This window comes from Anabrus simplex, chromosome 5 (assembly GCF_040414725.1).
Source record: "Anabrus simplex isolate iqAnaSimp1 chromosome 5, ASM4041472v1, whole genome shotgun sequence".
Taxonomy (NCBI): Eukaryota; Metazoa; Arthropoda; class Insecta; order Orthoptera; family Tettigoniidae; genus Anabrus; species Anabrus simplex.
Genome location: NC_090269.1, coordinates 282,213,851 through 282,237,704, shown reverse-complemented (window position 1 = coordinate 282,237,704; position 23,854 = coordinate 282,213,851). Strand labels below are relative to the sequence as shown.

At 42.0% G+C, this 23,854-nt stretch overlaps 1 protein-coding gene across 1 annotated transcript in view; it reads right to left on the bottom strand.

The window, feature by feature from the left end:
• The window catches only part of Fhos (Formin homology 2 domain containing), a 1,020,872-nt gene that overhangs the window by 160,661 nt on the left and 836,357 nt on the right, over positions 1–23,854 (bottom strand). Inside the window, exon 5 of the mRNA XM_068227617.1 lies at positions 20,932–20,990. Within this exon, the coding sequence (XP_068083718.1) occupies positions 20,932–20,990 (59 nt within the window). The remainder of the gene's footprint in view (positions 1–20,931; positions 20,991–23,854) is intronic.

Sequence of the window (23,854 nt, the reverse complement as noted above, 5' to 3'; positions counted from 1 at the left end):
AATAATAATAATAATAATAATAATAATTGTACCGGGCGGTACACCTCCACTCCGCTCATTTAAAATGTGCGCCTGTTGAAACTCCTCTGCTGGAGGAAGTCTGAACTTTATTGACAGTATTAATTTTCTACCTTCTCAGAAGATGTCACCACGTGGAAAATTTTGAGTTTTTGAACTGTGTCATTTTTGATGTGTTTTTGTTTCGCTTGAAGTAAGAAGTGTGAACTTTCTCTTCTAGAGGACACTACTGAAGATCTACAATAGTGCAACCTAGTGCGGAGTCAAAGAACTATTTTTTTGGAGAAAATTTAATTTCAAGAGTTTGTTCTTTGTTAAATTTCTTTCTAGCATTGTTTAAGTTGGCAATATTTACCCCTTTCTTCCCCTTGTTATGAATGTATCCAATCCCGAATTTCTTAAATTAATTTCTATCCAATCAGATGTATCTTCCCCCAACTTTAATCTGTTGCGGGGTCCTATCCAATAAAGAGTTTGTGGGAGGGTGGTTTTCTTTCCCCTAACGCCTAGAAACTTCCGCGAGAGTATTTAAACTGCTGATTTTTGGGTCTCTAGGCCACTTCTGTTCCATCTTTCAGTGTGTTAAGTACATAGCAGGGGGCGGGAAGCGCCTCTTTCTTCTCCAGCCGTTCAACACAAGGTAATGGCCGATTAATAACTTCTTTCTTTGCTAGCTCAGCAGTTTAACTTTCGGGGCGGGTTCTAAGCGTTCAGCCATGTGACCTTTTCCTAAAATGTAACTACTCCTTTCATATATTCTCTTTTAAAACGACATATTGGGATAGAGAGTGCTAACCCTCTCGAGCTCCCACTCACATTGTCTTGAGGTGAACTTATTTTCTCAACCTATTTTTCGTTAATGTAAAACAAATTGTTCTTTTCTTAAGTCACCTCTTTAGCATGGGATTAGCCCTTGTATTAACGGCCTAGTGCCAAGTAGGTCTTAATCAAAGTGTATTAGGAGTGCAAGTTCGCCTCCTCTCAAATTGTTATTTTAGAGGTCATTTAATTAACCTGCTTTTCTTTTAATAGACCTCAGTAGATTGGGTATTTTACCCCTGTGTTTATGTCCGTTGAGGACAACTTGAAGGTGGAGTTTGGTGTGGCCTGGGAGAGGCTTAAATTTTGAGAGCGAGTGGCTCTTTTGAAAATTCTGGGTCGTATGCCTCATGGAGGTTTTTCAGTATAATTTGGAGCAAGGGCTCCTAGGTATGAATGGGGTTTTCTCCCCCTCTGTTAAAACTTGTGTTTGAGGTAAAACTGAGCTGATTGCCCAAGCATTGTGAAGTCAGGGCGCGAAGCCCAAATTCTGTAAATATTGTAACTAACCCCTTTTGAATTGCTACTTTGTACCTGCCATGCTTGTTATTTCTTTGTTTTCGAAAAGAAAATATAACCTTGTTAAATTTTAAATTAATTTTACATTGCACTATAATTTCGTAGCTTGAAACCCATTCACACCCGCACCTTCTTTCACCTCTACCTACCACGGAAAAGTCCGTAACAATAATAATAATAATAATAATAATAATAATAATAATAATAATAATAATAATAATAATAATAATAATAATCTTGTTGCTTGTTGTTTAATGGGGCCTAACATGTGAGGTCATCAGCCCAAAAAGAAGAAGCAAAGGAGTATGTGATGTAACGACTGGTTACGAGAGAGAGACAAGTGGTCGCATATGGATCTTTTAAACATGATCAAAGGAAAAAACTTCCAAAATTTTCTGCGAATGCCCGATATAGAATACAGAAATTTGTTAAAACATGGTTGCGCCAGTGACCATAAAGCAAGATATATGAGAAAAGTAATCACTGCAGAAGCACGGCTCGTAGACTTCGAAGACCGGGTCGGTACATGCAGAGTGGGCCTCGGCCCTTAAGTGGCCACGGCTGGTCCGTGGTCCAACAGCTCTGCGCTCTGACCGGTCAACCGAGCAGAGGAGTGGCCACGGCTCTACCATGGCTCTACACTTCTACATTCAAGAGACGTGACCTCACGGCTGGCCCCAACCGTCGGCTGTACTGAGAATGGTTTTCTGTGGTTTTCCATTCTCTTGCACTAAGGCGAATGCCGGGACAGTTTCCCGTCACCTCCGAGCATTTCCTTGTATCTGGATGATGGAGAGAAGCGCGAACGAAAGAGCTCTGCTTAATGGTGATGGGTTGTTCATGAAAAACGGAATCATTTGAACGGCTGATTCAAAGAGAGCTAGTTACTAACTCGCCCCTTTGGGAGCTAGTCGCTCAATGAAGAGTCGTTAGTTTACCGGGCGAGTTGGCGGTGCGGTTAGGAGCGCGCAGCTGTGAGCTCGCATCCGGGAGATAATGGGATCGAATCCCACTGACGGCAGCTCTTAAGATGGTTTTCAATGGTTTTCCCATTTTCACACCCGGCAAATGCTGGGGATGTACCTTAATTAAGGACACGGCCGCTTCCTTTCCACTCCTAGTCCTTTCCTGTCCCATCATCGCCGTAAGATCCATCTGTATCGGTGCGTCGTAAAGGCAATTGAAAAAAAAGTGATGCTTCAATAAAAGCGTGCATTTTATTGTCGCTTAAGAGTACTGCGTATCTGACAAACACTCTTCCTGTCCATTATTCTCCGTAAGTATGGTCACGCCTCCCAGCCACATATGGATATGCAGTCCATCAGAACAATTTTCGTTAGGCCTATGTTCATTTACCAGTACCACCGTGTAAACAAAAATGAACCTTGCCGTATGTTTGCATGACGTATTTGCGCACTAATACAGTACTGTATAATGTATTTAAGGTTCATTTTCCTTTAGCCTGTACTTACGTATAGGAAAATGAGCACAATTGCTGTGATGGACTGCATATCCATATGGGACTGGAAAGTGCGACCAGTCTTCAGTAGCATAATGGATAGGAAGAGCAATGTCAGATATGCGGTATTGTTTCTTAAGGGACGATATGCAAATTCTCCGTCTAGTCATTACTCAGCACCATCCAAACTTCAGCAGCTTCTGTACTGCCGAAGACATACATGAGCTTGAGACTTTTTATAATTTGTTTTACGTCGCACCGACACAGAAAGGTCTTACGGAGACGATAGGATAGGAAAGGGCTAGGAGTGGTAAGGAAGCGGCCATGACCTTAATTAAGGTACAGCCCCAGCATTTTTCTGATGATTGAGACTTCGCGGAAGCTACATTTTGCTCTGACATGTACTAAAAGACAGATGCCAAAAACGGCACCCATCAAGAAATAGCAACAGGCGGAGACTAACTCTGATGGGAGCAATACTTTTGCACCCGTAGTCAGAACGTGCAGTCTTACTTTATCAGATAAGATGCTGATACGTGCAACATGTGCCTTTCTCTGACGAAAATCATATACCTAGTTTTGCTGCTCTAGTTCCTTCGCCAAATATATATTTAACCCTGAACAAATGTCTGAGTACAAACAAGCCTTGTTAACTACCGTCTGGTCACGACAAAGAGCGGGTTCCTCGACATCATTATGGAAATATTCCGGCCCACACTCGATCAACTGAAGGCTTCCGCATGTTGTTGAACTTATGGATGGCTTATTGGCTCATTTTTCGTGGAGTTAAAAATGCCACCATGCGCCTGATTTAAGCTTCAAAGTCTGGCTGAAGACAAGGATTTCGTTCTCTCTCTCTCTCTCTCTCTCTCTCTTTCATTCATTCACAAATAATAATAAATTCGTAACTGAAATGATCAACAAGCTACTAAACGAAAGCTCCTATAATTCACAGAATTCTTACAGAATGAAATACGAATTTTACGAACTCCTCGTATCAAGAATGACGCAGATCCATACTTTTGGTGGTCAATTTTATAGACAGATGTAGCAATCTTGAAATTAAATTAACCTGTTAATCGCCATACTATTGTTGAATATTTCATTTTCGCGACTGCACTGTAGTCGAAATAAACTTTCAACATATTAGGTTGTGTTCCATGCATACAGCACGTATTAAAGAGATGTTAAGTACAGAAATGGTCAAATGGACACCAGTGGGATCCGAACCCACAACCTCCCGACTTCGCGTCGATTTTTCCATAGAACTCTATAGAGGAATTTAAAGTATTGGATTACTAATACCTTATTCCTTTAGAGAAACAGTTCCTTCAGCAGCTTATGTAGAAATGCAGCAGGTACAGTGTGTCCCGCTCCCAGCGGGGCCGGCAGTCGACATACACATGCACACTCCAAGCGGTGTGTTCATAACCTCATGCTGACTCACCGCATAGCCACGATGCAGCAAGGTTGCCAACTTAGGGGATTTACCCCTAAATTTAGGGGAATTTAATCGCCCCAGAGGGAAATTTGGGGGGAGACAAGAGTCAGGGGTAATTTTAGGGGGAATTTACTTTTTAAGGAATTTTGGGGGGCTATGGAGAAGACAATTTTTTTTATTTTTTATTTCGTTGCTATAGCATGCTTGGGTGCGCTAGTGTGTCGATTTTATCTGGAGATTTAATTATTTCGTTGTTGGCCAGCTCTTCTCAGACACTGCAGTTAATCATGCAACGTCATGTTTTTCTCTTCTAGCAGTTCTAAACGTACGAACCCCTCACGTTGTCTTGAGATTCCCTCTTCTCGTCACTTTTATGAACGCAGCAGCAGCAGCCTTATTCTTTTCTTTCCTCTTTTGGGGGTATTGATTACCCGCAGATAGGTGTTTTTATATACAATGTACAGATTTAATTAATGAGAAGTTCAAACTACCGTTACGTCAAAACATTAGAGATATGCATATCTCTCGCCTTCTTTGTCTGTGTCCTCTTGTCCTCAGTAACCCCAGCAGCATTAATTTCTTTTGGCAGACGTCGGGTCTCGCACATAGTTCATTGGACCGTTGGTAGAGTAAATGTCACTAGTAGTCAACGTCATGTAGGAGGGAAACCCCCAAAATACGTGAATGTACCAGTCTGATAACATAACTCCCCACTGTCGTCAGCTCTGAATATGGTTTTCCGTGGTTTCCCATTTTCACACCAGGTAAATGCTGGGGCTGTAACTTAATTAAAACCACGGCCACTTCCTTCCAACTCCTAAGCCTTTCCAATCTTATCGTCACCATAAGACCCATCTGTGTCGGTGCGACGTCAAGCAAATAGAAAAAAAAAGTAACTCGAAGCAGTTTTCGCTGTGACTCTACAGTTCATGCGGTTTTAAGGTCATTTCCTTGGTGTTTTAACAAAATAAGGCAATATATGTGGTGTGTGAATAATTCTGTGCAGTGATTTATTCCTTTTGTGAATAAGGGCAGCACTATTATTATTATTATTATTATTATTATTATTATTATTATTATTATTATTATTATTATTATTATTTGGGGGATTATTGCCTCATTTAGAGGAAATCTAGAAGTGATCTTGGGGAATTTGGATTTAAGTGTTGGCAACACTGCGAGGCGGTCAGTTACTCGAGTTTGTGTGTCGTGGCAAGCCGTGAAGTGATACGTTTCTTGCAAAAGCACGTGTGGCTGAATGACAGTAGAGTTTATTATATTAATTACATTATTACACCGCTGGAATGCCAGTGAAATTCCCGCGTGAACAAATAGTTCTTATGTATGACACATATTTACATGTAGAGAGGTGTATAGGCGATTTCAGGAGAGATTTCCCGGGGGTTCCAGTTCCAGGTAGAGAAACTGTTAGATGTCTCGTGAATAAATTAAGAACAACGGGACCACTTAATTCTGTAATTCCTAAGCCATAACGAAGGGTTCTAGCGGAAGAAAAAATCAACGACATTAACACATCATTCGTACGATCAAAATGATAAAGTTTACAGAAAAAATCCTCACACTATAGATGGACTTAAAAACAATATACTGTAACAACAATAATTAGGACAATTCAACAGGAACTTATGCGTGTGAATAGCAATTACATTAGAAGATGCCGGGAATGTTCGAATGCTGAAGGACACCACTTTCATCACCGCCTGTAAAAAAAACGTTAGTACTCACGATAAAGGCTATTGGGTGCATAGATAAGCAATATATCGGTAACAGAATACGCGGGAAGTTATGAATATACCGCTCGGAATAAGCATGTTGTCTCCCCGCCCCGCTGGGAGGGCGACACACAGCAGTACCTGAGCTAGGAAACAACCTCATTCAGTACTTCATTTGGCGAGAAGATGGAAATCTACCCCACTTTGGAATGAACGTACTTTTGACCTGACGTTTGCGTCACCCTGCATATCTGTTTAAGGTCGCACTAACACAGATAACATTTCAGCGGCGCCGGAATAGCAACTCACTAGAACCGGGAAGGTAACGACAAAGGTCTTAATTATTAAGATAGAACCAGGACATTTGTCTGATGCGAGAACTGGAAACCACAGAATACCATCTTCAGTCTCGGACCCACTTTACTTTTGACTTATTTCCTGTTGCTCCCTCTGGAGCATAGGGCCTTGGCGAAATTTCTCCACACAGTACGGTTCGTGGCCATTCTCTTCACTTCACTCCAGGTCTTGTCAACCTCTGCGATTTCCTTTTCGATCGTCCTCTTCCAGGTCTTCTTGGGCCGACCTCGCTTTCTGGAGCCTTGAGGGTTCCAGTCCAGCGCCGCCCTCTCAACAGCTCCATCCGGCTTCCTTAATGTGTGTCCGATCCAGCGCCATTTCCTCTCCTTGATCTGGATGTTAATCGGCTGCTGATTGGTCATGGTCCAAAGATCTTCATTCGAGATTATGACCGGCCACCTCACATTTGTTATGCGACGCAGGCCTCTATTAATGAACACCTTAATCTGGTTATTGATCTGTTTTGTAACTTTCCATGTTTCACAGCCGTATAGAAGAATCGACTTTACATTGCTGTTGAAGAGGCGAAGCTTAGTCTTCCTGGAGATGTTTCTATTCTTCCACACGGGATAGAGCTGGGCAAACGCACCACTTGCCTTCCGGACACGGCTTCAAACATCTTCCTCTGATCCCCCACCCATTGTAACTATACTTCCAAGGTAGAGGAAGGACTCAACTCGCTCAATTTCCTTTCCATTTACTGGTCATGACATCCGAATTAATCCTCATCTCTTTAGTCTTGCTTGTGTGGATCATGAGACCTGCACGTTCTGCTTCCTTCTGCAACCTACTCAGTTTATCTTCTATGCCCCGGTACCGCTGTGCCATAAGACAAATGTCGTCTGCGAAGTCGAGATCTTCAAGCCTGTCTCTCATCTCCCACTGAACACCCCTCTTCCGTCCTCCTATTACCTTCTTCATCACACTGTCTAAGACCAGCAGGAACAGAGTGAGAGAAAGAACACACCCCTGTCTCACTCCAGACTTGCTTGATGATGATGCTTGTTGTTTAAAGGGGCCTAACATCGAGGTCATCGGCCTCTAATGGTACGAAATGAAATAACAAAAAGTACAAATTCATCCACTGACCAAAATAAAATAAAAATGTCATGGAGAATGAATGGATGGACACGAACCCAACAAAAAACAAACAAAAAAAGAGTGGAGCAGACTAAAAAAAGATCGTAAATAATAGTATTACTGACTAAGGGACCACTTATAAAGCAAAATGATGCTTGATGTCTAAAGGGGTGCAAAATCCATGTCTAAGGCCCCACAGAATGGTACATGTCGCGAGTAAAGTAGAACCATGGTATTTGTCATGTTGGGGTACTAATCAAAAGTAGCGAAGACTCACGGTGTTCCACACAAGATGGTACTACTCAAAAGTATTGTACTTCGTACAAGGAACGCAGACCTATGCTGTTTCTCACACAATGGCGCCACTCACAGCCAACGCAGACCGATGAGGCTCCTCACCTAGGTGTACTAATCACGGGCGCCGGTATTCCCGTGGTGTTCCTCACATAGTGGGCGCCAATCACAGGCAACGCAGACCGACGGTGTCGCTCATATAGCGGTACAACACACAGGCTACGCCCAGACCCGCGGTGTTGCTCACATGGGTACGACGCACGGGTACTGGAAACCCCCAGGGCAGCCTCTTTACTGCTACGAATCACAAACCTATTTCGTACCTAATTTAGTGGTACTACTTGCAAGTACAGGCAACCCATGGTGTTCCCCGCATGATGGTACGAATCAAAAGTAGTTTCATGGTTCTAATTCAATCATCTCTTCGCCATAAGACCTATCTGTGTCGGTGCGACGTAAAGCAACTAGCTAATTCAATCATCCCTTGGTCGCCCCTTACGACAGGCAGGGGATACCTCGGGTGTATTCTACATGTGCGTGTGGTAGTGTGTTTGGTCCGCGAGAGGTATTTTATTTCCCTCAAGTCCGGCGGCTGAAGGTGCTCAAATACGACAGCCCCGTGTCGGTAGATTTACTGGCACGTAAAAGAACTCCTGCGGGACTAAATTCCGGCACCCCGGCGTCTCCGAAGATCTTAAAAAGTAGTTAGTAGTTAGTAAAACGTAAAACAAATAACATTAATTATTATTAGTCCGGCGGCAAGCCGGTTAGGACCCCCATATCCGCCACCTGGGACGCGCCACGTGGGAGTACCACCTCTCCCCCTGCTACGCCAGTCACTCCAGACTTGACGTTTTTTGTTTTCTGTTTAGTTTCCCTTCATGAAGAACCAGACACTCATACCCCTCGTACATGATCTTTCATGATCTTGATAATCTTTCTCGAACCCACTATTTCCTGAATACAAGTTTATTGCCACATGATCCGTACCGTCTAGTCAACTCACTCGGAGCACAGTTATTATTATTATTATTATTATTATTATTATTATTATTATTATTATTTCAGGGTTATGATTTCTATGTAATTTTTCTCTTCTTTACCGACAGTTAAATTTAGTCAACCTCCAGATCCTAAGTTCGTTATTTCAAACCCGGTAATTATAATCGGATCTTAGAAGTGGTGGGGAAGTCCATTCGGCACTCCCATGTCGTGCGATGATGGCATGTACAAGATCTGTAGTAAATCATTTGATGCATACCCCACACAATTAACACGGAGCAATAAATCGCCCGATAGAGTTCCGATTTCTCCAACATCTGTGCTATTTGCTTTACGTCGCACCGACAAAGATAGGTCTTATGGCGACGATGGGATAGGAAAGGACTAGGAGTGGGAAGGAAGCGGCCGTGGCCTTGACTAAGGTACAGCCCCAGCATTTGCCTGGTGTGAAAATGGGAAACAACGGAAAACCATCTTCAAGGCTGCCGATAGTGGGGTTCGAACCCACTCTCTCCCGATTACTGGATATTGGCCGCACTTAAGCGACTGCAGCTATCGAGCTCGGTTTTATTTATTTTAGACGTGCATGAATGTCGTTGTTCGGTTAAATAAAGCATAACGAGTTCTTGCGACATACTGCTTGGAATAGCTTTGTGGCCATGTTTTGTATGTTAAGAATGTGCGGGTGTCGCCACAGCGTCTCTCGTAAACAGTATGCTGATAGGCCATTCATCCATTCTTTGTTTGTAAACGTTATGTACTGAACTGGTAACGGCCCACGTGTGGGTGTTAAATATGCGAGGAGGTTAGCGAGGTTGAATGGCCCAAGTTTAGCCGGAAGCTAAAATGACGTGCAAATCCAACGTCTAATTATCCCGTCATAACTTCATCTCATGATAAAGGATAACAGTAATCTACCTACTACAGGCCAGTAATAAACAGTAAGCTTTAGTAAGCTAATGTTTCCGTACAGGTTCTAAACGATAGCGGGCAGTTTAGAGGACTGACAGCTGTTATGAAGTGACACAGGTCTCCAGTCTGGTTCTAGGACATTTCGTACTATTTGACCGGGTAATTACCTGCGAAGTGTCAGCTAATGGCTTTATAATATTTAAGAGGGGACATTCCGTACCACGTGAAAGAGTGGGAATTATTGCGAATTAAAAACGACATCGTAACGAACGTATTCATTTGTATATCCACTGTCCACTACTGGCGCAGAAGCCTCCGCACGGTGCGACCACTACTGATGTTAAAGTAGGGCCCACGAGAGTTGAAGTCTGACGTTTAGCGCCACCGGCGAGAAAAAGTTGACTAACGCTGCTCGAAAATGGGCTGTTGCTGTGGCAACGATAACAGAGTTGCAACATTTTAGGACGTTATCACCACGTGGGTTGGCTTGCTCTCAGTCACTTTTGTCATTCATATTCTGACTGATTTCTTTTCTCGATGAAGTATCGTCTTCCTGTTGTGTTTATTATACCGTAGATTATTTTTTAATTGTACAGGTACCGTTAACAATCGGAGTTAAATAATAAAAAAACTATCAATGTGGGTAGTGTTGTTATATTCTGTGATTAACATGTGCATTTGTTGAGGTTATTGTCAGAAACTGATGATTTTGTTAGTGATTATGAAATCTTTTATATATATCGATAATGTCGTGTTCTGTCTTAAATGCTGGAATTATTAACACGAGCTTAGGAACCGGTTAAGGTAAACGAATTGTATTAGGCCTAGGCCTACATGTTTTATTAAACACTCAGCCTGTATGAAAGGGTGGTAGGCTGCAAATGGAGGTAACTATGACAACGCAGCGTACTTCGTAGTTACAGCTTTCGCCGCTCACCTGTCAGACTTCAACTCTCGTGGGCCCTACTATAGTTAACCTTCCGTCGAGCGCAACTGATCTGATTGAAGCACGTGTTAATTCTTACCTCGTATTCGTCATTCGCGGGGAACCTAGCTATTTCCACCATTCAGTAGTTTCCGGTTTCCGCGTTACCTTCAAGCCCCCCATATCGGCCAGTTCATCAGAGTCTTTTATTTGACTTACTTGATAGTGAAATAATTCAGTAGTTTATAAATATTCACAATAATAGTAACATTACGCATCCTTATGCTCTTCAGGTGCATTGCGTCTATGTACGATGTATATTTCTATTGCATTGCTTTTCTTCCGAATTTATAATTTTAAAAATCGACTTTCTTATGATAATAGTATTTATGTAAACGTAAGTGATAAGTATCGTTTAAAAGACAATTCTTAAAATAACATAGAAGTTTTCTTCAGCAAATGTTGTAAATTATTTTTATTTCTGATTTTTAAAGTCTGCCTGGCAGACTCATTACGCCCGCTGGCGTGGAAATGGAATTCCAGTTTGACATCAAGTGGTACGGATTGTCCTGGCGTAAATATTTGGGGATTACGAGAAAACTGTTCGCAGATAGATAACGACCTAGGTGGTACGAAATGTCCTCAAAAATCAAGTGATACGAAATGCCCGTGGTACGAAATGAGCGGACACCCTCCAGTTTATCTGGTAATCGGTGTTATTGCGGTTGCTGAAAAGGAAGAGTATGAGTGAGTGAGTGAATGTGTGTGTGCGTGTGTTTTAGAGGTCAGCAAAACAGTCCCAATCTGACCACTTCATGCGCTACGAGTTTCCCATCCCTGTTATTGTGAAGCATAGACTATCCTTCCCGTCTTGCCCTCTGCCACCCGGCGCAATTCCCGGCCTGTCTCGTCCCGCATCCCGATACTGCCCGTCCTACCCCTAATACAAAGTTTCCATTCCGTACCCTAAAGGAGTAAGGCGGGCTTCTAAAAAGGTGACACCCTTTCTAAGGCCAAGGGGATTTGTGGTGGTGAAGGAGATTTTCGATTAAGGTGACGGGGTTGGGGGCCGTGGCCTACTAAGAACTGCCTGGGCATTCGCCTTAGCGCAGGAGAATCGGAAACCACAGAAAACCATTCTCAGGACAGCCGAAGGTGGGGACCAGCCCTTTTCCGTCTCCCTAATGCACCGCTACTCTTCGGTTGGTCGGTCGGAATGCAGAATTGTAGAGTCACGGACCAACCGTGGCCAATCCGTTTCCGCACCCACCGACTCCTGTAAATTCTTACGGTGAAGTAGGTAAGGAAGGGGGCCCGTATTTCGACCCCTTAGCAGATTTGGACTTGTGAAAATTCAGGAATATTATGAACAAAGCTAGAAATTGGCATACATATTACTCAATATATTCTCCATTTACGAGCAAGTTACAACGAAACTATTATAACGTATGGTAGTCAATACTTGACAAACGTGAACACTACAAAAACTAAACTACCAAAAACGTGTTCGTAATTTCGCCCCCCACCAAATTTATGAAAAGTACAATTAATGTTAATATATCTTTCCTTTCTAACCTTACCAAACAATTTCCTTATAATGAATTACTTGAGGGCCATTTGTGAAAAATGTTTTCTTGGTATCTTTTTAACATAGTCTTTCAGCGTTGGTCGTGGGATGTTATGCGCTTTACTTGCACCCATTACAACCTTTTTCATAACCTCCTCATCCCATTGCTTGCGTTTTCCCATCTGAAAATAATAATAAACTTCATAAATAATAAATAAAATGAAGGGGGACGAAATTACGAACATTCCCTTATTTATTATAATGGCAGCTACAGTAATTCACGCCACCCACCTCATTGTAGCGATTACAAGCCAAGAACTACACTACATGACTGAAATGCAGTCCAGTATTTCATACACATATCAGTGCTCAATCTAGGAGTAACAGGCTCTTAATTTGAATGCTGCACTAACTCAGCTCAGCATAAAAAATGAATCCTCTTTGTACACAGAAAGTAAGTGTGGGTCATACAACCAACTCTCACAAGAAGACAACGGGATGAGGCTACGCTACCAACCGTGCAAACTGAAAATCCCTATTGGGGCAAAATTAGGTGCGGGGACGGAATTTGCCCCCACATCTATCTTATTGTCTTGAGGCGAGGAGAGATCTATACGAATATACTCGGAGATATGACGCTGTTGTCAAGGGAAAGGACGCATTTTCTTGTTTTAAGTTATTTGGACTTGTACGTAGACTTCTTTATTGATTTTAGCGGTGAATCCACATATATATCCATCTCTTTACACTATTTTAATTGAAAATAGAATCTTTTACACTGGTCATGAGTATCCCCTATGCTGTCAAAACCGCCATACAATTTTCCATAAACACCTTACCTAGCGTCAGTCCTGCTCACACATTCCGTTGTGTCTTGCACTCAAGCCAGTTGCTACATCTGACACGTCCTGTCCTATTTCCTGTACTAATCCGCTCTCTATCTCCGACCTGCCTTCCCGTGCAGACTTCGTGTGTGCGTGGGTTTAAAAAAAATTAGTGCTAAGATTTGGGTAAGTGTCCCAAGACTTGGAAATAAGGTACTATCCCAGTATTTTCTTGGAGATTTTGGAACACCCCGAGAGAACAACACTTAGCAGCGCCGAATCATGTTTGATTAATAATAATAATAATAATAATAATAATAATAATAATAATAATAATAATAATAATAATCTCCTTCGCAGTACTTTCCTCCTTTATTACCACAACGCTCCCAACACGGTTTTCACTTATAGATGTGGTCCTGGTAGGCAATGTGGGGGATCTTGCTCAGCTCCACCCGCTATTTCTGTCTGATCTCTGACTAAAGTCGTCGTCCTTTCAGGGTGAATTACAGTTTGGAAAAATAGTCTGCCGGGGCTAGGCCAGGTAAATAGAGTGGATGGGGAAGCACAGTTACCTTTGTGTTCCTAAAAAATTCACGAATTAACATCGATGAGTGAGTTGACGGGTTGTAATGGTGGAGGTTCCTGGAGTTGTTTATCCGTAAGTCTGGTCTTTCCCCCTGATATTTTCTATGAAACGTCTCAAGACATCGAAATAATACCAGACAGTTCACTGCTTGATCCTTTAATAGGATTCATGGTGCACTATAGTGGCGTGCATTGTTCGAACTTGAGACGGGTAACCAAGACGGAGCAAGATGAGCCTCGCTGCATATGCAACCACCATCACGCATGAGTAGAGCGTGTGATCTAAAATGCCCGAGTTTGCTCTAATTCGTTCGACAGGGCATGTTCGAAGCGAAGTTTTCTGACTGGGGAGGGACGACCTTGCTTGCTTTACTGACATTGAAAGCAATGTGGTTCATCCACAGATGAGTAAGCCCTTGTTTACAAAGAGCAAATGCCGGGTGTTGGGAGGTATAAAAGAATGGTTGATTTAACCATTAGTTTTGAGCAGAAGTTCGCCATGCCATGTGAATCGACGGACAGCGTTATGGACAAAATTCAAAACAGTGAATATAAACTAATCAAGAGAGATGGGATCAGTTCTGATGTTTGGAAAAAGTACCTGCTTGTGGTCACTGCAGACTGTCAGCGGACAGGGTATGTATCCTGTTAAACGTGCCATGCACTACTGACATATATATCCTGTCCAACTCATAATAAAATATTTAAAAAACACGTTTGCAAATTTAATGTTAGCACTTCTCGGCGAGCATTGCCCGGCAATACGAAGCAAACCGTAACTATAGTTTTTCCATGGAAAACATCGAGCTCGGTAGCTGCAGTCACTTAAGTGCGGCCAGTGTCCAGTATTTGGGAGATAGCGGTTTCGAACCCCCCTGTCGGCAGCCCTGAAGATGGATTTCCGTGGTTTCCCATTTTCGCACCAGGTAAATGCAGGGGCTGTACCTTAATTAAAGCCACAGCCCGTTTCTTCCCACTCCTAGCCCCTTCCTGTCCCACAGTCGCCATAAGACCAATCTGCGACGTAAAGCAACTTGTAAAAAAATGTTAAGGAAACAATATTGCTCTTATGACAACAGGGCGGCCATATCGAACGGCTCTACTCAACACCTTCACGGGTAAACGGCAACACATAAATGTGTAAAATTCAGTATTTACGTTAAAGATAAGAAGCGGAAGAAACTAAATTGCAAATTACTTTTATGAACTAAAGGGGACGGGTGGTTTACAGGGGCTATTTTAGGTGTGTACAGAATCAGAGGTAAACTACGGCAATAAAAGTCTTCAGCAGTGAAGTGTAAGGTAAATTAGGGGAGGAAATAGAAAAATGTGGGCTCGACTGGTAAGGGATAAATTTAATTGCATTTAATTGCATTTAATGAATTTCCCCAGGCAACCGCTGTGGTATCGCTCACAAAAACAATAGTAAAAAATAAATGCGGTCGTGAAAAAAGTGGTAAAATTAAAACGCGGTTAAGAAAAAATAGCTAAATAACAAAACCAAGCACAAATAAAACACACGGAAATATTTTTTTATCAGTACAAGTTACGCCATGACGTATCGCTGCATACCGCAGTATAACAATCTTCAGTAACAACTTCTGTACAGTACGAAATTAATAGAACACACACAAATACTATGCAATATACAACCACTCTCACTCAACGCAAGACAAGTACGCACTGATTTAAAGCCTTAAAATAGACACGCAACAAATAAATACTGTAGATGAGTTCACTAGAGAAGTGAGCTGCCAGCGGTTCACAGAGTGAGGGACTACAAGATGCTTGTACCAGAGCAACACAGAAGAAGGGAAATGATGGCAACGAAGCGATGGCTGTTCCTGCCATCGTGCTTTCTCCCTACGATTATATTTATGAAAAAGAAAATGTTATGTAATTATTTTAATAACTCACGGTCAAAAATGCCTCACCCTTTTTATCTGCCTTTCATAATACATTTTAAAGTAGAGTATAATATAGCTTAATCACGACGAATTATGGGTGTCTTAGAGGGAGTGTGTTCACTCTTTATAGGCCCATAAGTGAAGTACTGTTTTCTTAACGTGTAATGAGCTATAGCGTATGTGTTTTCTTGCGTGCTAAAGATTTCCCACCGTTCAACACTGTTGCCGGAGGAAGTTCCTGCACCACACGGAGAAGTAATGAGGCATGGTTTGTTTATTTCCTGCCCTATTTAATAGTATACAGAGATGACGTACACTGATTGCCATAGTTACCGTGGTGTTGGAAAACTGTCCAGGATATTTCTAAATAGATCCCCAAGTCCACGTTAATGAGGGTAAGAACTGATTAATTTCGATGCTAATTTTGGCAATTTTTGATGTGTTACACCACATCCTTCCACCATTAGTAGAAACAAGGACGGATGGAGGGTAACACTTCTACCTGTGACTCAGATATCGCTTGAAGGAGCGAGTATGAAGGGGCAAATTCGAACAAACATAGCTCTCCTCGCCTTTGAGAAGCAAACTTCGATCATGGCCATACTCGACAAATATGAACCGAGCATGGAGCGTGTTTTGCATGGCACTAGTGCACAACACTGTTGACGTCGAAAAAGACCGTCAACAACACTTCCACGTTCGACCTAACCCGCCACTCTTTATTCGGCCTCCGTGAATTTTTCCACGCCACCGTAAAAGTTTTCCTCAGTTTGAAGCAGAAGTGAATGTTGTTACATCTTGATACGCTGCTTGTAATATTCAAACATCTCTACAATTGCAAAACGTATTCTACACACGCGCAAACGAACAGCTACTGAGCGATAACTGTTTCAGAAATGCGCGACAAATCGATACTACTATCGCCTACACCGCCACTTGCCGAAACGTGCTAAGACTTGGCATTTTCGCGCCAGTTTCGAAGTTCGAATTTCCTTTTATTTATTTATTTCTATCTTTCTCCTTTTTTTCTTTTTAGAACAAACCTCGTACTAGTAATGGCTCGTCCAATCAGGAAATAAAAAGAAACTGTATTCATACGCAGCGCGTGCCTTGGCTGTCTGGTCAGTGACTCATTCGAAAAGAGCGGTCTTCGGCCGGCGAATTAAGTGTTTCTTTGCTAGGGGCTTTACGTCGCACCGACACAGATAGGTCTTATGGCGACGATGGGATAGGAATGGCCTAGGAGTTGGAAGGAAGCGGCCGTGGCCTTAATTAAGGTACAGCCCCAGCATTTGCCTGGTGTGAAAATGGGAAACCACGGAAAACCATCTTCAGGGCTACCGACAGTGGGATTCGAATCCCCAATCTCCCGGATGCAAGCTCACAGCCACGCGCCTCTATGCGCACGGCCAACTCGCCCGGTACGAATTAAGTGTATTGGGAGATATTCTGCTTGGATTTTGAAAATAATCACACCTCTGAATTCATGCAGTTCAATACTCTAATGCTAGGTTGAAACCAGGTACGGCACTCTGGAAAAGTGCTGCAAGTTCAATCATAAGCCCCTTGGTAACATTACTAAAGGGAAACAGATTTTCGATAAATTTAACGGTTTATGAGTTATCTAACGAGAACATCTTAACTGATAAACCCCTTATCATATTACTTGAGAATGTTGCGTGTAAAAGTAGTCAATTCCAGAGGAATAGTAACCAGTTCTCCCAAAATATGATCGGATTTCCATTTTCATTCGCTTCCACACTCCCTGCCTCGAATGGGGGATGTTGAGTTGGGTCCACGGTCAGTGATGTCCATAAAAAAGGACGGAAGAATTGGGCCTATGGCCCCTTCGGAGTGAGGGTCCAATCGCCCCCTAGAACTGCCCGCAGTAGTCACAACGTGTGGAAATTAAGATATAGAATTAAAATAAGTTTCAAATGCGGTGTCGAGTCCGTACTAAAAACTAGTTTAGGTTTAATCATAAATGAATTTTGTTAAACCTTATTTCATGTTTGTTAAAAAGACGTTTTAATTAAGACCAGTAGCGGCTGGTGGTATCTGATGCTGAGTGTTGCACCATAATTTTCAATGTCACATTTTTATATGAGAGGCTTACAGAAATAACAAGGAACTCCATTATCTTTAAGTAATGAATTAATGAATTAGGTACATTACTATTAAGCCTGAAATATACCCGGCAATTAAAACACAGGAAATAAGAGGCTAATTATACAGTATAACTACAGTTATTATCTCTGAATAGAAAATTTTCCCTCCTTTTTTGTTCATGAAAAATGTTGGTAATATTGTGGGTGGGCTGCTATGGCGTACCCTAGTGGCGTGAGGAAGAAATTAGCGTTGCAAGAGGAGAGGAAGCAGGCACGAAGTCTTCTCCGCAGAGTGGTGCAATCTAACGGGGGCATATGGAGTTGTTTCTCGACAAGGGGTTTGCTGGTCTTGTGCAACACCTAAGGCCCGATACTGGCGAACGTGCTACCTGAGTCAGAGCGCACACTTCTTGGACACGCGATATGGGACAGGAGACACGACTGAAATAACTTGTCCTGTCCCGTGTCCCATAGGCCACGTACATTCGAGAATTACGAAGAAGTCGGGTGACTAGACGAAAAAAGAGATTTTGGGTGAACTCATACTCGCATAACGTGGACTGCCAAGAGAATGATGCTTTCGTGTTGGCTAAGAAACTTAAGATCCTTCATAATTTCATACATTTTATTACAGAATGAACTGGAAGACATTTCTAAAGTTACTGCATATAGTAAAGCCACTAATTGAGAAAAAAAAAACAAATTCAGGGATCCTATTCTACCAGCTGAAAGATTATTGATAACACTCATGCTGAATGCTTCGCCTATTTCTCGCCAGATATTGACATATGGACCTATTTTAATAATCCTTTAATCTGTAATTATGCAGCACTTCATGCTTCTCCACTTCTGCTATAAAATTTGTAGTAGTTGCCTCTATTGAGCTGCATATATTGAAATTACTACACCAAACTCACGCGCGAAGTGATGGGACACGTCCTACGAAATGCAACAGGCGATACCTCGACGGGACATGTCCGCTGACACATGGGACAGTCCACGCCCTTGACCGATAAGTGTGCGGGCTTCCTCTTGATTGCACGTGCTGTATCCACTTGGAACATGTCCCTTTTGTCGCATCGCATGTGTCGTGTCCCTTGTCCAATAAGTGTGCGCTCCGCCTGATATTACGTACAGGCTTAGGCTTACCGCTTGAGAGTTGCTGTAGGAAAGCAAACCCCCTTAGTTTGGTTCGAAGCCAGCAGCGTTTATTGGTCCATTACGAAATATTAGTACATCGAACGACCAAAGATGGTTGGTATTAACATATTTTACAGTGTGCGCTAAGTTTATCAAACTAAAAAAATAGAAGAAAAGATGAAAAAATAAGTGTAAAATTATTGGGAGTTGTGCAACATTGCAACAATACCACGCACCGCCCCTGATTAAGACGTTATTATGGTATTCATTAACCCTCCAAGTGGCAAGCGCCTGATATCAGGCGTTTTATGCGTTTGCCCAGTGGCAACGCCTGATATCAGGCGTTTTGACATGCTCTTTATTTTATTTCGATAATCTTATTATTATTCATCGAAATGTGCTAATTACGAATAAATTGAAGGAGAAATGTTCGGCCATAATCATGAAATAGTTTGTATAATAACATCTTACACTAATCTAGTGTAAATCGTTGCCAAAGTAGCGTCATAATTCCGCTATCTTTTGCTAGCTGCTACATACTCAGCGGCCGGCCACACGAATGTCTCAGCTGAGCCAGCTATATTTAGTCGCCAGTTTTCCTTCTGATATCAATCTGAAGTGTTGATATGCACTAATCTCAGCAATACTGAATCATTTCCTCACAGGAACAGTGAATAAATCTTCAAAGGGACTGTCTCAGATTGTTTTAGGTACAAAACTTGAACCTAGGCAAACCGTTTACTTTAGGCAAGGTGACGTTCTACTGGTTGCTTATAAAGAGACGAAAACAAGGAAACCAGTCTATTGTCTCACAACGGGATGTTACACTGAGGGAAATGAGGGGTTGAAACCGCTACTGATTCATAAGTACAATAACTTCATGGGAGGTGTAGATAATAAAGGTAAGTGCATTTTCCATGCCACTTGTTCCAGACCCACTAGAAGGTACTGGAAGCAGTTTTTTTCAAATCTTCTAGATATAACATTATTTGACACATACGTCCTGTACATAAAGAACACTGATAAGCCTTTAGCAAGACGAGACTTCATGATCACTATAGTTAGGAGATTGCTAAATGAACAGTTCCCAATTCCAGTTGTGAGGCCAACAGGTCATGCAGGAGGCCCCTCTCATGCTCTCGAAATATTGCCACAGAATAACAATCGCCTATGTGTTGTGTGCTTGAAAGTAAAGAAGAAGAAGGAGAAGAAGTCTACATTCTGGTGTGGAGGATGTAATGGTGGTATTCACCAGGGGTGTTACAAACTAGTGCACTTCTGGAGGCCTCACAATCATGGAGTAAAAAGAAAGACCCACCCAAGTGACTGTGAGTGAAATGTAGGCCTACAAGTGGCAGCATACAATCGTTGTATACATTGTTGTATAATTTTTCCAGCTAAGAATAGTATTATGAACTATATACTGGTACGCACCTATTTACTATGAACTGGTGCTTCTTTTGTATATGTCATTTTTTTAAATTTACCTAAATATAAACATTTTATATATAGCAAAACTTTTGCAAAAATAAATAATATAAACAAATTCAACATATTTTTGGTCCTACACTTTGTGGATGATAAATAACAGCTTTAGTATCATCATCATCTTATTCCTTGTACTTTTGAGGATAAAAGGGTGTGCTGTTTATGTATGTATAACAAGTCAACGATTTTTAACACAATTTATACTAAGAGTCTGCAACACCGGTAAAGTATCGCTGCCATTACAGTATAAATGACCGCCACTTCGAGGGTTAAATGGGGATGGAATAATTTCAATAACTGTCTTTAATTGACATTAAAATGTGATTATGGTACTTTTTAATATTAAGAATGCCATTCAAATAAAAACGAATGGCCGAACATTAACAAATGGAGAAACCTACGCTTCTGAACTGGGGTGCAACTAGACCTCGACCCTCCGAGGATCGACGGTAATCCGCAGCTGAGTGTTTTGACCGTGGGCCCAACTCGAACGTGTCGGCCTCGAATATGTTCCCGGGTAACTGTGTACCAATGTTCACGGAAGGAGGGCACAAGAAAGCAAACACGCAAGGGTAGATATTTCCGTATGCTCTAGCTTCGATATTTGTTATTCGGGACATCACAGGAACAGTGTACTTCTTCACGGAAGAAGTAGGGCATATACCATGACACACTCGGATCGATTTTACTTATTCACACTAAACACTAAATTATATTGTTTAAATGATATATCTGTGTTTCTCAACTTACCTATTATCGTATGAACTCGTACTGAGAGCTGTGTTCGAAGAACGATTGAGTTCTTGCGGCTGTAACAAAAGAGAAGAAAAGGCGTCATAAATACGCTGCAATACAGGAGAAAAATAAATAAATCAATAATAATAATAATAATAATAATAATAATAATAATAATAATAATAATAATAATAATAATAATAATCAACATCTTACGGAATGATAAACTGCAAATCCATACATAGAAACCTGACTAATGTCGATTTCCCTTCCATTTTCTAAATAAGAAAAGCGGAATAAAACGATTCTCTCCTCGTGGTACATATAGAGTAGGTCATTAAAGTCCTTGGCCTGCCAATATGACTGCTGCCCATCCGGATGATCTGCAAATACTGGAGTGCACGTGGACAGCGTAACCTGACGATATCCTCAGCCATACTGCTTGGCTTCCGTGGCCGAGTCCACTGTCTTCCGTATTAATAGTTGTCTCACGAGCCTGAATAAACCTCGCCCCAGTCCTAAGCCTTAAGGTCAAATCCTTGGGCTGATTAGGAATCGAACACGGGTCCTCTGGAAAAGAGGCAGGTACTCTACACTACTTGGCTGGCAGCATAGAATGACACGCTAAAAGAAAATTACTATATTAAACTGGAGCCCACCAAGTGCGTTGGCTACGCGATACGCGACTTATAGCTAGCAATCGAACCTCATCTTTGCAACCCTGAAGACGGTTTTCCGCGATTTCCCCGTAGTTTAACTATCCTTCTTGCTTCTCAGTGTCGGATCTGCCAAGCCACTTTCTATACTCGTTCTATCCCAGACGACCTTTTCTTCGAGTAACTTAAGGATTGGCTCCAAACACCTGCTTCGACTTCTTTTGTTCATTCATACCTGTGTGCGTCCATAGCGCCTTAGGGCTTGCAATTCCATTTTTTATCCAGCCAAATGTACCTTAATATTAAGGCCACGGCCGGTACCTTCTTAGCCCTTTTCTATCCGAGCGTCACCGAAAAGCTAGCTGTGGTAGTGCGACGTTAAGCGTCTACAAAACAAAGATCGGGAACTGGCTGAATGGATGAACCCGCCACCTTAGGCTCAGAAAACCAGCCACTTAACCAGGCTCCCAAATACTTTAGCACAGGTTAAATATTTCACCTTTCCTCTGTGATCTGTTCTTGTTGGCGCCTTTTCTCTTTCAATCCTCATTGGCTTTAGGCTATCAAAGTGTGGAGGCCATTTTTTTACCCGTTACTATTTCCTTTCTGAATAGAGGTATTTGGTATTAATTATTATTATGTTATTAATTTTATTCTGCTATTTAACGTCAAAGGTTTTCGACGACTCTAGAATAGGAAAGAGTGTATTGGTCTTGGCCTAAATAAATATACATCTCCAACACTTGTCAGGTCTGAAAGTGGGAAATCATCCAGCCTCGTAGTGTCCAAGAATTTAAATCCCATACTAGGGCTCCAAGTCAGCCCCGCAGTCAAAAGGTAGCGTGTCTGCTTCTTACTCTGAGGCCCCTGGTTAAATTTTACCGTGATTTGAGGGCTGGCCCGTGGTTCATTCAGCCTACGTGATTACAAATGGAGAAGCCATCTGTCGGTGAGAGAGCGGCCCCGGGTTAAGAAGCAAAAAATATCGGCCATGAGAATTCGTCTGCTGACCACACGTCACCACGTAACCTGCAGGCCCTCGGGCTGAGCGGCGGTAGCTTGGTAGGTCCAAGCCCATCAAGGCTGTAGTTCGATCGGGTTTGTTTTCTTCTAAGGGATCGAACGGGGTTCTTCCAGTCTCGTTAGATCACATGAGTAGATAAATGTCGCATATGAGAAGCAACGGACCCAGTCATAAAGCCAAGCAACATGCTGGAGGATGTCACAGTGACCATGTGACACTACAATATCTACAAGCCTTGTGGGTGAGTAGCAGTCGTCTAGGCAGAATATCCTGAAAGTCTGTATAACCCAGGGATTTGGTTTTTAAAAACAGGAAACCAAGTGATCATTATCTTCAGATTTGCAGACAGCGGTGATTGAAACCACCATTCCTGAATGGAAATTATAGCTGGTAAAGAAAGAGTCCTTAAGGGCGAGGAAACGTAGCCTAAGCCCTTAACACCTCGCTAGCCTAATGCCATTGTGGATCGAAAGAAGCCGGCAAGGCCAGATCACAGAGGAAAGGTGCTCAAGTATTTGGAAGCCTGGTTGAGTGGTTCAGACGAAGGAACACTGGTTTTCTGAGTCCAGGTTGTCGGGTTCTATCATTTAGACAGCTCCTCTTCTTTGTTTTATATACGCTTAACGAAGCACTAGAATACAGCAGGTAACACCGCATAGTCAAGTATTTTCCTTCTTCAACCATGTATGTTGTTAGCTATGTTACTGCCTCTCATACTGAACTGCACCAATTATACTTGAGAAGTGTAGGCTTCTACTATTCGTCGTTTACTGTGTGTTGTAAATGATCTTTATCAAGTTAGATGGTACATTAAAACATAACGTAATATAGCGTAATGATAGATCGTATACATAAACATCAAATATTATACATGTAAATGGCGTGCTATTTTCAGTAATTCAGCATACCATTATCGCCGTCAGTGATAATGGAGCAATATAGAGAGGGGTCAGCGAGGCCAGTACTGACTAGTATTCGGTCTCGTTAACTGGATTGTAGCACTCGCTTCATTTTTATGACCCAAACCAAGTGCATAAAACAACTGGTTTAAAGTAATATTAAAAATAACTCAGATGCCACAAGAATTAACATTGAAACCTTCATAAGAATAAGCAAAGTAATCACGAAAAAGTGACTAGCACGTGAAAGCATGACTTGCTTATTATACAGAAAATGATGCAGTCATCAGCGAAACAAACTTCCAACAGGTATCTAAAATGCCAACCGCTCCCTAACTAAAACACACTAACGATGCCAT